The following is a 14611-nucleotide window of genomic DNA, read 5'->3' as shown; positions in this document are numbered from 1 at the left end:
TAATCTTATAATCAAATAAATGTACATGTTCAATATAATTTTTTTATAATTTTATCTTTATTTTTATTATCTAAATATATAATAAAAAATTTATCTGTGCATCGCACGGGTAATTGGACAATTATTTGCTTTAATTCAAGTAAAGAAAACATCAGAAAACATAATCGGTCCAACAAATTTCATCAATTGCGCTATATAATATTTGATGTTATAATTTATATAATTGTATATTGATCCAAATATTCTTAAAATATTATAGCAAATCCATTCCGTGCAACGCACGGGCGAAAATAATAATAATAATAATAATAATAATAATAATAAAGACGACAACAACAACAATAATAATAATAATAATAATAATAATAATAATAATAAAATAAATAATAATAATAATAATAATAATAATAATAATAATAAAATAATAATAACAATAATAATAAAGATAATAATAATAATAATAATGATAATAATAAAGAGAATAATAATAATAATAATACGCTTTGAGCAAAAAGGAATAAATAAGCAGAACAAAGCTTTGTGCCTAGCAAGAGTCAAACCTGGTCCTCGCACATGTAATGCACTATTCACCTGTGTGTTTTCCATTTCTCCAAATGGAGAGCTTGATATTTTTTTTTTCTCCATTTTCTTACAAAAACGGAAGAATGGGGATGAAAAGAGGTAGTAGAGAGATGTTTTTAATAAACAAGTTTTCCATTTTCCATTCTTCCACCCCTCCATTTTTCTATTTTTTGGAAAATCCATTTTTTCAAGTTGGTAAACGATCTCATTATTTTCTAATTTTCAACAAAACACTAAAAAATAAAATTGTTTTTTTAATTTATTTATAAAACAAATCATTTTCGATTTTCCCGAATTCAATTTTCAGAAAAATCATATTTTTTTGGTTTCCACACAAACACTTATTATGATGTTATGGGAAAGAAAAATGTTTTATTCTCCTTCTAAAATTCTTCTTACATGATTTATAATAATTGGATCATAAATTAAATTTGTTAAATGTCCGAAAAAGTGTCTATGTCCGGGAGGGTGGGAGATTAGGAGAAAATTACAAGTATTTCGGTTTACTTTAACCCAACAATAAACACTTATTACGCAGTTACGCTTAAGTGCTCAACGCTCTTCATAGCGACATCGGCTTCATACTTGGAGTCTTTGACAACACCACTGGAGTGCTGGAGGGTAGGTACAGAACGCCCTACTATCCTACAATCTTTACATTATGTTTCAATATTTGAACTTTCTGGAAATTGCCATACTGGAATTAGCTTCAGCTATTCATCTAGGGTTCCCGCTCAAGTATCAAATTGAAAGATTTTTCTTTTTTAATCTTTGATTTTTCTTTGGAGTAGTTTATGAAGTTGGAATTGAATTTTAGAGAAATAATCTAATACTTTGAAACCGATGCCTGGTTAGTTTCTTGCATGGCCTTCGATTTCTGCTGTTTTTAATAGAGGCATTGTCAGAGTCATTATTTATAGAATTGCTATCGAGAATTGAATCGTTTAGTTAATTTTTTCGTGATTATGTTAGCCAAAATTTTGATTTTTTCTTTCTGCTTTTGATCCTATGAGTCTGATGGAGATGATAATGGCTTTGGGGTATTTGGGTATTGGAGGATAATTTAAATCCAATTTATATCCAAGAGTTGTAAGTATCTACTGGATTGTTTGGGTATTGCACTTCAGGTTAAAATTATTACTCTGTTGACACTTGATAAAGAATAAATAATTAAAATTTATAATCAACTTAAATGTTTCAAATTTTACTACACATATCAAATCACTGTTTGAGTTGCTTACACTTCATTCTGTAAATACTGCTTCTTTTTCTGCAACAGTTGTAATGTTATTGAATAAGGGATTCTGAAGCTTGCTTTCTTTCTTGTTTGCAGTTGATAGACATCTTGAACTCCTGACCAACTATGATTCACACAGCAGTTGACACATTTTACCTAACAGATGAGCAGCTTAAGAACTCACCTTCTCGAAGAGATGGAATAGATGAAGCCACTGAGAGAACCCTTCGAATCTATGGCTGTGATCTTATCCAAGAAAGTGGAATTTTATTGAAACTGTATCCTATATTTTTTATTTTTTTTTAATCTTATTTATTTATTTATGCAGTTATTGATACTGATGCATCTTCAAGTAAGTAGTTGCCATTGTAATAGATTTATTTTATTTTTGGATCAACACATGGCCTCTGTATCTCCTTAATGTGGTTACCTGCAGACATCAAGCTGTTATGGCCACGGGTCAAGTACTATTCCACCGTTTTTATTGCAAGAAGTCGTTTGCTCATTTTAATGTGAAGGTATATCTATTCTCTCCCCCTTGCTCCTCCCAAAAATGAAAGCAAATAATTACTTGTGTAAGTTTAAAAGTTGCAATCTTCATGCTGACATGGCATTATACTATGTGTAGATAGTTGCTGCTAGTTGTGTTTGGCTTGCCTCAAGACTTGAACAATGCCCCAGAAAAGCCGGGCAAGTCCTCGTTGTTTTCCACAGAATGGAATGTCGGAGGGAGAATTTACCCATAGAACATTTGGATACTTCTTCAAAGGTTAGATTTTGAATAATCTTTACATTGCATGAGCTGGGGAACAATTTTTTACCATTTTGTAGGTAGACAATTTATCTAAGTGGGTATTCGATTGCCTTTTATCATTAGCTTTCTGGGCTATATATCTTCTTTTCTTTGCCCTGTTTACAAATCTTCTCTAGAAAGACATTCAAAATGACAAGAAAAAGATGCTTGTTATTACTTATAAGTATTGCCTTTTGGTTTTATGTCTTTTCAACTGAAGGCAAGCTGGTTTTAGATTAAACACCTGCTATTCATTCTTTGGACAGAAATATGTTGATCTGAAGGCAGATTTGTTTAGAACAAAAAGGAGTCTTCAAAAAGAGATGGGTTTCATCTGCCATGTTGAACACCCCCATAAATTTATATCAATTTATATTACAATTCTTGAGATGCCTCATGAATTGAGACAGGAAGCATGGAATCTTGCAAATGACAGGTATAATTCAAACAAGCAGAACTGTGACATAGTAGATATGATCTGTCTGTTTACAAGCACATGCTCTCTCATAAAATAGTATATATTGGCAGTACCAGTACTTAGTTTTCTGTATGATTTAAATGCTAATGCAAAATATTTAGAAGTGATAAAGGAATAGTATTGTGTATGCTTTAAATGTTAATGCAGAGTATTTTTAAGTGTTAGGTTCAATCACATTTTTGTGCTCTCTTAGTTTCTTACTAGTTTTTGCTACAAGTACTCTCTGAGCTCCCCTAACATGTTAACAGTTTTACTTGTGGTTTTTTTAGATGTAAAACTTTCCTTGCCCAAAATAATCTACCCCACTGATCTAACAATGATTGATTGATTATCTGATAGTTTACTCCGTATGTAAGCAATGTTTCCACATGAATGCATTTTGAATGTGATGTTCCTAACCTATTTCAATGTGAAGTTAAACTGTTGAAGCTTCCAGATGTAATGTCTCAAATTACGTTCTCTTTTACTATATTTAGAGCTGATAAGATGTACTTGCTATTATTAATATTTCCTGTGTATTAAATTTGTATGAGATATTGAGATCTATTGAATATTTTAACCTATCAAAAACAAAAGTCTCTGTTGTATTTTTTTTTGGTTGTAGATTTCCCGACTATATCATATTTGAGTTTTTTGGTAGATAGTTTTTAAAGGTGGCACAGTACAGTAATTTCAAATTGTGAACTTGTAGGTTCTTTCCAATTATCTTTGATAACCATGCAGCTCAATTTTCATAATTTCTTTTTCTTTTTCCTTTTTATAGCACATTTTTCTTTCTTCCATCCTGGCATCCTGCTGATGTTTACCCATATTTTGAGCAGTTTGCGCACAACATTGTGTGTTAGATTTAAGAGTGAGGTTGTGGCCTGTGGAGTTGTTTATGCTACAGCCCGTAGGTTTAAAGTACCCTTGCCTGAGAATCCTCCTTGGTGGAAAGCATTTGATACAGATAAGACTGGGATAGATGAAGTTTGTCGAGTTCTGGCCCATCTATATAGTCTTCCAAAGGCACAATATATACATGTATGCAGGGAAGGTGTTTCATTTTCAACATCAAATAGATCATGGGATTTACCCTCTAAGCCAATGCCTAAGGTCAAAATGCATCCTCTATCAGTCTATTTTAATCTCCTTTAACTTTTCTACTTTGTCATGTGCTCTTTCTATTAGTAAGCACGAAGGGTTTAAGCTCTTATCATTTTCTCCAAGGCTCTATCTTTTGTTATCTCATTTAATATAGATTAAAAACAAAAGGCACCGATCATGTCAACCCAAGAAATTTTCGGCAGCTGCAGCAGCAGCTTGGCAACAATCCTTTGGCAACGACAGCAGCTTGGCAGAAAGGTAAATCTAGCAATTTTTTGCTTTATTTTTGTTTTTGTTTTATTTATTTATTTATTTTATTTTTTATTTTCATTATAATGTGTGTTTATATTGGAATTTATTTTTGTTTGTTTAATTGATTAAAATATTATTTAGATTTTTTTCATTTGATTATTTATAATATATTACTCCGTATTGTGAGTTGTTGGATTATTTTTGTAATTTGTGATATTCATTGATAATATATTAATTTGAGGAAAATTAAAATAAGCTAATCCTAATTAATTTCCTAAATCCTTATAGCGAGGCTTTATTTATTATTAGATTTTCTAAAATTAATTTGTGATATTTATTTAAAGTATATATTAATATTGTATTTTTGAATTGTGTAATTTTTATTGAATATTTTTATTGTTTTTGTAATGTGATATTTATTTATAATATATTAATTTGAAGGAAATTAAAATGAACTAATCTTAACTAATTGTTTAGATCCTTATAATATAATTAGATTTTATTTATAATATATCAATTTGAAATATCATTTCTATGTGTGTCCAGCTTCATTTATCCATATCTTCTTCATGCTTAGACTAAAATTTTATAATTAGACAAATTGATTGTGTGGCAGTGAGAAATATGGATCGAAGTTGGATGTATACACTTGAATATGTGTAAGGAGTTGAAGAGTTTAAAAAATATGCTAATGAAAATAAAATAAAAAATGGTAAAGAATTCATTATGTGTCCTTGTTGTGATTTTATGATTGATCAAATCCTTTTATTTTCTATTGGTATTTAATCTTTAACCTTAGGAGAAGATAACCTTGAAATGTAATATATATATATATATATATATATATATATATATATATATATATATATATATTTAAAAGTGTAAGGTTAATTGATTATTAATGACATCTTTTGAGCGTTTTAGTATATACTTCATTCATGACATATATATTTGCATTGTTAGGTACATAGGCATGCCCTATGCTTCACAATCTACTTTACAGCCTACTTTGAAGTCTGTTTCTCAGCCCAAAGCAAGAGGTCCCACAATCTGCAAAAAACTGAAAAAGAAGAAATTAGATGAAGAACTATCAATTGAGTTTGACAAGCACAGTAGGCCAATAGGCCAATATGGAAGGGAGTTTAAGTCCTTCCTTGGTACTTTGGTTCGAAGTCATGTAGATATTAATATTAGCAACTGGCATATAGTGGATAAAGACATTAAGGATACAATTTGGGAAGAGATTAAGGTATCTAATATTCTTATATATTAAATATTAATTATTGATATAATTGTAAATAATATATATATTTTAAAAATAATTATTGATTATTGATTGTTGATTGTGTGTGATATTATTTAGAGGGAGTTCAACATTCCAAATGATGAAAAGAAACAAACAGTATTAAGAGTTGCGGGACTGCGGTGGAAAGACTTTAAAACTAGATTAGTGCGTGATTTTATTTTTAAGAAGCACCCAAGATATGAATCTCCCACACAGTTATATGGCTTCTTAACTGATGCACAATGGGAGAAATTTGTAGCAAATCGTGAGACTGAGGAGTTCAAGGTATGTTTAATCACTTGTATGAATAATAATAATAATAATAATAATATTAATATTATTATTATTATTATTATTATTATTATTATTATTAACAAATCACTAAAATAATAATTTTTATCTTGTAGGAGAAAAGTCAGCTGGCAAGGGAACGATCATCCCTAAACAAGCATCCACATTTTTTAGGGTCTGGTGGATATGCTGGTAAAAAGTCAGAGTGGCTTATATCAGACCCTCTGTCTTCACAATCTTCGTGTGCATCTGTTAACTCGATCATTGCGTCTGATGATCGTAGTTTAGATTGGATTCGGGCAAGATCTAAAAAAGGAACTGATGGAAATTATTACATTCCCAATGAGAAAACAAAGGAGGTGTTTCAAAAAATTGTAAGTAATAATTTTTATAAATATCTTGAATGTAAATAATATTGAGAAAAATGCTAATATGTAGTTTACCTTATTTATTAAATAGGTAGAGAAGTGTGAAGAAGTTAGCCAAGGATCATTTCAACCAAAAAGACACCATGATATATTGTCAGCAGTTACTGGTAAGGAGGATCACTCGGGCTTTGTGAGAGGTATTGGTGTATATGTCACTATTAGGGATGTTTTCGGCAAGCCAGACCCAGAGGAGAGAAAAGCAAGGTTTGCTTCGGTTGAAAATCTTAGAGAGATTATCAAAAAGGAAGTTTATACTGATATTGCTGAGAAAGTCAAGCAAGAAACAATATCAGCAATGCAACCTGCGATAGACATCCTAAATGATCAGCTCAAGTACTTAATGAAAAACGCTCCCCAACAGTTTCCCGTTGATCAGCGTGTTCCTTTTGATCCACCACTTTCTCGTAGCAATTGCCACTCAGTTGATCTAAATTCATTTAGCATGATTAAGGTAATATTAAATGTTTTTAATGTTAAATATTATTTCAATTGTTAAATTAACATATATCTTATTTTATGTTGAATAATAGAACCCAACTCGGTGTCGTCTTGCCTTATGTCCTATTGGTGATACACCATTAGTAGTTGCAAGAGGGATAGCTCACCCAATTAGCTCTGACACTATAGTGCAAAATCAACCATTGTTACCTAATCATGTAAAGGTTTTGGTGGATGAGGTTGTTAAGGGTGCAGAAGCATTTATTCTACCGGTGAAAACTCAACACTATACCAACTTGGGAGAGATCGTGAGAAATTTTACACAATGGCCTATGCATTTAGTTCTTTTAGAAGATGTAAGAACTTTTTTCTCTTTTTAGAGTTTTATTAAAATTTTCTTGTTTACTTTTTAATTGTTATTATGATTAAAAATTAAAAATTTATATTTACAGGAAAATATAATAATAAATTCAAAAGAACAAAATGAAGGAATGAATGAACAGAGTGATGAGCATGATGAGCATGATGAGCAGGATGAGCATGATGGGCTATCTACTACCAAAGCACAACCCCTCCTTGTTGATGATGATGTCTTACAACATTTGGGAAATGAATGCAAGCAACTAGTCACTTTGCTAAAATCAGTGCCTCTCAATTTGGACTACTTCGAGTTGGAGCTTGAGTATGCAATCTTCCATCATAGAAATGTGAATGCCATTTATGTGATGATGGGGGACATTAAAGACTTATTGACGATGAAATGGCTTGATGTGTCTATTATACAAGTGTTTATACTGTAAGTTTTTATATTTTATCAATTTAAAACTTTTATTTGTTCTTGAATTTCTTATTTAAGGATTTTCAGGTGTCTTAATCGGTTGTGCAAGCAAAGTGGAGTCAACTCAATTGGGTTTATGTGTCCAACACAGATTTCGAAAGCTAATGTTGACTTAAATATTGATGTTGTTACGACATATATTGCTCATGTCATGCTTCAACTTAAGAGCCATAGATTCATTTTGGCACCATACCATCAAGAGTAAGATAATTAGTTCTTTTTCTTTATTTATATAATTTAATTTGAATTATTTTTATTAAATGTCTAATACACATGTTTATAAAATGTAGACACCATTGGTTGTTGCTAGTGATTTCTATTAATCCGAAAATGGTATACGTCTTAGATCCTATAGAATGTGACCGCACCCTAGAAATCAAGCCAGCATTGAATATGTAAGTAAAATTATTAATATATATATATAACTCTTTGGGTTATTATATTTGTTGTGTAAGTTTGATATTCATTAGTTTGTAAATTGTTGTCCTAAATTAATATTATAGGGCATTTCGATCATTTTCGAATCAAAGAGGGCAAAGGGCAAGAAACATGGTTGATTGGAAGAAAGTTCATGTATGAAATTAAAATTTTAATATTAGTACGATTTTTTTAGTTAATGTATTGTTTAGATTACTAATATAGTAATATGTATACTTTTTAGTGTCCTCAACAATCAGGAGGTGTTGAGTGTGGATACTATGTTATGAGATATATGTATGAGATCTGCACAAAATATTCTGACTACACTTGTTTGGATAAGGTATGTAAAAAGTAATAGAACTAGGTATTTTTTAAAACATTTAATCATAGCTCAGTAATGATATAATTAATACTTTGTTCATTTGAAATTTTTGTAGGCATTTCAAGAAGCTAATGCTTACTCCAACAAGGAAATCAATGAGATACGCAACATGTGGGTGAAATATTTTATGGAAGAATGCATATAGTTTTTAATACTATAATTGATTGTAGCTATCAAACTATATTTTATATATATATATATATATATATATATATATATTATGTATGCATGTATATATAATGTGTCAGGTTAGATGTGTTAGAGTAGTGTAGTTAGCAATATATATTATGGAGCATCTGATTTTATATTAAAAATTATGGTTATTAGATGTGTTTGATTAAATTTATGCATTGTAGATTAATTTGTTGGTTGAAATTTAATTGAGATGCATATGTGGATAGATGGATGGTTGAATATGTTGGATGGTATCTGATTGCAGAATTTGAATGTTTCAAATTGAATATTGCATGATAAATTTTCTGTAGAGTAGGGAGATAGGTTTAAAATTTGAATAATATTTTTTTTTAAATATAGGTGTCTGTTCCAAAAGTCTGGAACAGACGTCTGTTCTTTTTAATATTTTAAAAGAATTATACACGTCTTTTTTATGGATGAACAATGGATGCATTTGGACATTTCTATATTAGTGGAAGAAGTTAAAGTGTGTTTGGTTGGGGACTATGGGTTTGATACTCATTATCATGTTTGTTTGCTTATTTTTGTTATTCTACTATTAGAATCAAATCTTTTCGGGTGTGTTTGGTTCGCACTTGAAAATCGAAATTAGAATGGGAATCTAATACGGAGTACATGATAATGGTGATGAGTTTTGGTAAAAGCATTTTGTATGTTTGGTAGCAGGGTGGAATTCAAATAATTATTAATATTGATGTTTGGTTATGTATGACCATATAATGTGAATAAATATTTTAAGAATACAAAAATAAAAAATCAAGGTAATTGATCCTAATATAATGACCTCTTAAGCATCAATATGAACAAAAAAAATCAAAACAAAAATATAAAAATACTAATTTAAACTTAAAAATTAGATTATTAATAAGATGTAATGATACTCTTTTTTAATTAGGGAATGCGATTTTTAATTAAAGAAGTAATCAAATCCCATAATTGTGTTCTAAAAAGTTGTCAACCAAACACTGATTTTGATTATCATTCTTAATGTGTAAACCCATGAACCAAATACACCCTTAGTAATTACAAAATTCATTATCATTTTATTTTTTACTTTTCTTTTTTAGAATAATTTTATTCTTTACTTTTAAACAATGAAGTAAAAAATATGGTAGAGAAAATGAAAAATAAAAAATAAAAGGTTGTTGTCCATGCATTATATAATTAAGATAAGGGTCAAATAGACCCTCCAACTATACATCAAAATGCAATTAGACTCTCAAACTACAAACATATTCAATTAGACCCTTAAACTTATTTAAATTGTGCAATTCACATATTTAATATGTTAGCAAAAGGTAACCAGTCAATGACATCTGACTTGGCAACTCATTAAAAAAAACTTAAGTGGAGAAGCCGGATTTGAATGGGGCACAACCGCTGTGGCTTCTTCTCCGTCCAAATTTGGACGGAAAAGCCATGGCAGCCAACGTGCCATGGTGAATTTTTATTTTATTTTTTTTGATAAAAATATACATATAACTATTTTGATTTAACAACCCGTGGCTTCTTTAGTTCTTCTCCGTCCAAATCTGGACGGAGAAGCCATGATAGTTGGCTGCCATAGACAAAGAAGCCATGGCAGCCAACTTGCTATGGCAAATGTTAATTTTTATTATTTTTTTTTTGTAAAAATATAAATATAACTATTATGATTTAACAGCCGCCGTGCAGTGGCTTCTTCTCCGTCCATTCTGGACGGAGAAGCCATGGCAGTTGGCTGCCATGGGCAAAGAGGCCATGGCAGCCAACCTGCCACGGCGGAATGTTACTTTTCTTGGTTTTTTTATTTTTATTTTATTTTATTTTTGTAAAAGTATAAATATAAGCTGTGGTTTCTTCTCCGTCCAACCTGCCATGGCAAAGAAGCCGTGGCTTCTTCTCCGTCCAAATCTGGACGGAGGAGCCATGGCAGTTGGCTGCCATGGACAAAGAAGCCATGGCAGCCAACCTGCCATGGCGGAATGGTGTTTTTTTTTTTTTTTTGAAAATATAAATATAAAAATTTTGATTTTTTAAAATATAATTTTAAAAAAATATTAATCTACATGGAATCTTATGTGGCAAGTGACTTGGGGTGACATACTATTATAGGTCAAATGAGTTAATTGCACAATTTTAACAAGTTTAAGGGTCTAATTGAATGTTTTTGTAGTTCAAGGGTCTAATTGCACTTTAGTACATAGTTGGAGGGTCTATTTGACCCTTATCCCTATATAATTATATATATATATATATATATATATATATATTTTAATTAATTAATTATTTATTTATTTTGATCTCAATTTCTATTTATTACCCAACAAAGTGACTCGTTATACTTAAACTCATTACTATTACAATCTACAAGTATTTGATTCTCATTCCATTCGGATTCCAATGCTTAAATCAAACAAACACTTTAGCTCAAATTCAACAATTGAGCATATGGGCTGGTGGGGAAAAGGTGAGGGACCTAAGAAAAGGATTAGCAAAAGAGAGGGAGAAGAAGGAAAAATCGAAGTCATGGGTAATATTCTAATTAGCTATTGAGGTTTTTCACTCATACCATTTTTTTTAGTACTAATGACTCTATTACAATGCAATATCTGTTCATAACTCATACCATATGTTTACTAAACTATATAAAAACAGAACATCTGGAAAAAGTCAAAACTTGACTCTTCTTGAGGTATATTTCCTTCAATCTTAAGTAAACATGCCACCAAAATTTTCTTAACAATGTTAATTTTACGCAGATTGTGACTATCATAGTTCCTCATATTCATCAAGGGAGAAGGAGAGCCATAGACATCACTAATGTACATTCATGAACAGGAAGGCCTGTTTGTGTTTTTGGCATTTCAATTCACTGTCCAGAGACATCTTTCTTGTATAGAATGATTATAAACAGAATAGTTGCAATAAGAAAATTATGTGCCAGGGAAGAGTTGTTTGACATTATATTTTCCTGCTAACTCTAACTTAGCATGTACATATCTAAGCAACTAAAGGGTTTCCAGGTTTTTGACAATATCTTCCCAACTAACTCCATTAGACTTTGTAGCAACGGAAACCTAGCACGGTCGAGTTGGAGCAGTAGAAGGCGGGGGGACGTTCAGGGGTTTGATGTTTCTACTTCGCATGTAGCTTAGGAACTGCCATGGTAACTCTTCCAACATAGCTTGCACTACTGCAACTTGTCCACCTGCATACATACAATTATATAAAGGCATAAAAATTCTCGGTTTTTTTTGTTCATAGGAGCATTGCAGAAGAGAGGACAGTGCATATATAATCCCACACTTACCAAGCACTTCACGCATGGGAACAAACTGCACAATGTCTCGTGCAGCTACCCTTCCCGTGGAGCTCTCTAGTCGTTGTCCATTATCAGCGTCGAGGATCTATCCCATGAAAAAATACATTTTATCATTGGATCCACCTTGGTTTTTCTAAAAGGAGAAATACATAAAATACCCTTCCTGTACCTCCATTTGTGTAAAATCTGCATTGCCAACTCCGATGACAAGAATCGAAAGTGGTAGATCAGATGCCATTACAATTGCATCTTTGGTTTCTTGAAGATCAGTAAGAACTCCATCCTACAGTCGAAGGCAAAAGAACACGTTACATATAGGCACTAAACGTATGAGATCGAGCAAATCCTATTTTTCCACTACTGCATACCGTGATAATGAGCAAGACAAAGTATTTGTTGTGGTGGTTTTTGAGGGACTCGGCAGCAATTCTTGCAGCATTGTTAATGACATGGCTGAACAAGGTGGGTCCTGAAAGAGTTACACTGTGCAAAGCACTTGAATATGCATTCATAATCCCTTCCACCCCTTGAACCTGTGAAACAGCATTTGTGTAAAAGCTTAATACATGACATTGTTTTATTCAACAATACCCCAAAGGTTGCTGTTTCCAACAAGACCAAGAGTGTTCAAAACAACTAGGATTTCAAACCTAGCTGGGAAATTATACTGTGGACCTTGGTCCAAAATGACATTTTCAGATCCTGTGCAATAGTTATACCATGGACACGTGTCCATTTACATACTAAATGTTCACAATTTGAATTGTGAACATTCAATATGTAAATTGGACCCGAGTCCACCTTGCAAGGTGGACCTGGGTCCACAGAATAATTTGTCGATCCTGTGCATGCAATAAATTAATTGAAGGTACATAATATGTTAACTGCAGACACATAATTTTTTAACTCTAGACACATAATATGTTAATTGTAATAAGCACATAATTTATTAACTGAAAATATATAATATATTAAAAGTAAACACACAATATAAATGTAATTTTGGACCAGCGTCCACAATGCAGGTAAACCTTGATCCATGATATAACAATTGCTAGTAGCTGAAGTAATATAAAACCAAATCATAACACAAAAACATGCACAAACAAAATATATAATGATCTGCGCGCAGATAAAACAAAATAGTTTAGTTTTCTCTTAGACTCAATATAGACTTCTGACCTCGGAGGAACTTGAACTTCCACTTAAGTTGAAACAATGAGATACTGCTCCAGTATATGTCATTCCTCCAAAGCCCCAAGCAGGAAAACATCTATCATAATCATAGAATTGTATGACCTCTCCCACCTCCTTTATAGCCTGAAGCAAGTACAGTATTTAGTCAATTTCTATTGTGGACCAAAGAGAGTTTTCACTACATTGTAATGATGACAGTTAGTTTAATTTCTTATAGAAGATGGCATTCCCTTACCCTCTGGTAAGAATTTAAGTTTCCTGAAGGATCGATATAATGTAGAGAACTGGGATATTGAGGGTTTCCATTTGAACCTGGGCATGCAAAGTAGGATGTATCAGCAAAGAACTCTTGAAGAATACCAAAAGAACAATAAAACATAAAAAAAGAAGAGATATGAAAGATGATACCAGTAAAATCGACAGCAACCATAAAGTTAAGCTCAAATCCACTAGAAATGTAATCAAGAAAGCTGAAGAGTTCCTTCTCAAAGAATTCTTCCACAAAGAGTTGAGTCTTCAAAAGCTGAATGTTTAATACTGGTGAGTCACATATTACATGCATGTGGTGCAAAGACTCTACAAGTCACGGAGAAAGCGGAAAAACATAAAAATTCGACTCCCACCAACAACATCTTGGAGCTAGGGCTCCCCAAACTAGAGTTTGGGCCCTTGGGCTCCCTAAGTTGGCGGGAAGTGTGAAGATGGAATCCTTGGGCGCAGAGTCAACAACAGGGATTGACTGGGAGATTGCTTAGGTAACTTGCGGTTTACCTCCTCTAACGACTCTTAAGCAGAGGTTTTGAGGGCTTAGGATTAGTTTAGTCTAAGCCGGGAAATCTAATGTATCAAAAAAAACATATACATAAAGTACAAATGTAACTAAAACCTTTTCTTGTTTCCGGAAACCAGAAGGTGGTGAGATAAAATTTGCTCCAGCATTAGCATTGTGAAGATTTTGAAGCTCTGCCACTGTCGTCTGTAATTTTCTGCATGATGTAAACTGTACCATTAATACTAAAATCCAAGGGAATTGGTAAGATATTTGGACAACCATGATGTTTTAAATAAGCTAAATATAAAGAGAAAGAATGAAGGATAAATATATTCAGTGCATACCCAATGAGTACATGATTACCATTGATCTTGAAGTCAAAACACTCAATGATTAGAGGGTTATCCTACAACAGACACAGGAAATATGAAGGTGGCGTTTGGTTCAAATGTTGGAATCAAAATCGTAATTAGAATTAAATACTTGGTAATTGTATTTGTTTGGTAGTAATAGGCATTAGAATCAAAATAAATAAATAATTAAAATAAAAATAAATAAATACATACATATATATATATATATATATATATATATATATATATATATATATATATATATATATATATATATATA

The 14611-nt window shown here is 31.6% G+C and overlaps 2 protein-coding genes across 3 annotated transcripts in view; one reads left to right on the top strand and one right to left on the bottom strand.

Moving 5' to 3' along the window:
* The first annotated feature begins 1063 nt into the window (after positions 1-1063).
* LOC116007051 lies at positions 1064-8852 on the top strand. 2 transcript variants are annotated; one of them, XM_031247627.1, is made up of 18 exons: positions 1064-1203; positions 1916-2097; positions 2256-2337; positions 2448-2588; positions 2879-3048; positions 3912-4185; positions 4331-4434; positions 5392-5677; positions 5792-5998; positions 6121-6378; positions 6464-6883; positions 6963-7226; positions 7323-7666; positions 7736-7909; positions 7999-8103; positions 8212-8281; positions 8370-8468; positions 8566-8852. In XM_031247627.1, the coding sequence occupies exons 2-18, from the start codon at positions 1946-1948 to the stop codon at positions 8653-8655; spliced, it is 3240 nt and encodes a 1079-aa protein (XP_031103487.1). In that variant the 5' UTR covers positions 1064-1203; positions 1916-1945; the 3' UTR covers positions 8656-8852. The 2 variants fall into 2 exon arrangements, with proteins under 2 accessions (XP_031103487.1, XP_031103486.1); XM_031247626.1 differs by having other exon boundaries at positions 1064-1207.
* A 2619-nt stretch (positions 8853-11471) lies between these two features.
* Positions 11472-14611, bottom strand: part of LOC116007250 (protein BONZAI 3) — an 8142-nt gene continuing 5002 nt past the window's right edge. Inside the window, exons 7-15 of the mRNA XM_031247877.1 lie at positions 14323-14384; positions 14093-14192; positions 13615-13729; positions 13442-13518; positions 13192-13329; positions 12378-12542; positions 12179-12292; positions 11998-12094; positions 11472-11895 (exon numbers count right to left, since the gene is read on the bottom strand). Coding sequence (XP_031103737.1) covers positions 11765-11895; positions 11998-12094; positions 12179-12292; positions 12378-12542; positions 13192-13329; positions 13442-13518; positions 13615-13729; positions 14093-14192; positions 14323-14384 — 999 coding nt within the window. The 3' untranslated portion in view covers positions 11472-11764. The remainder of the gene's footprint in view (positions 11896-11997; positions 12095-12178; positions 12293-12377; positions 12543-13191; positions 13330-13441; positions 13519-13614; positions 13730-14092; positions 14193-14322; positions 14385-14611) is intronic.

This window comes from Ipomoea triloba, chromosome 15 (assembly GCF_003576645.1).
Source record: "Ipomoea triloba cultivar NCNSP0323 chromosome 15, ASM357664v1".
Taxonomy (NCBI): Eukaryota; Viridiplantae; Streptophyta; class Magnoliopsida; order Solanales; family Convolvulaceae; genus Ipomoea; species Ipomoea triloba.
This window is presented reverse-complemented; position numbering and strand designations above follow the sequence as displayed.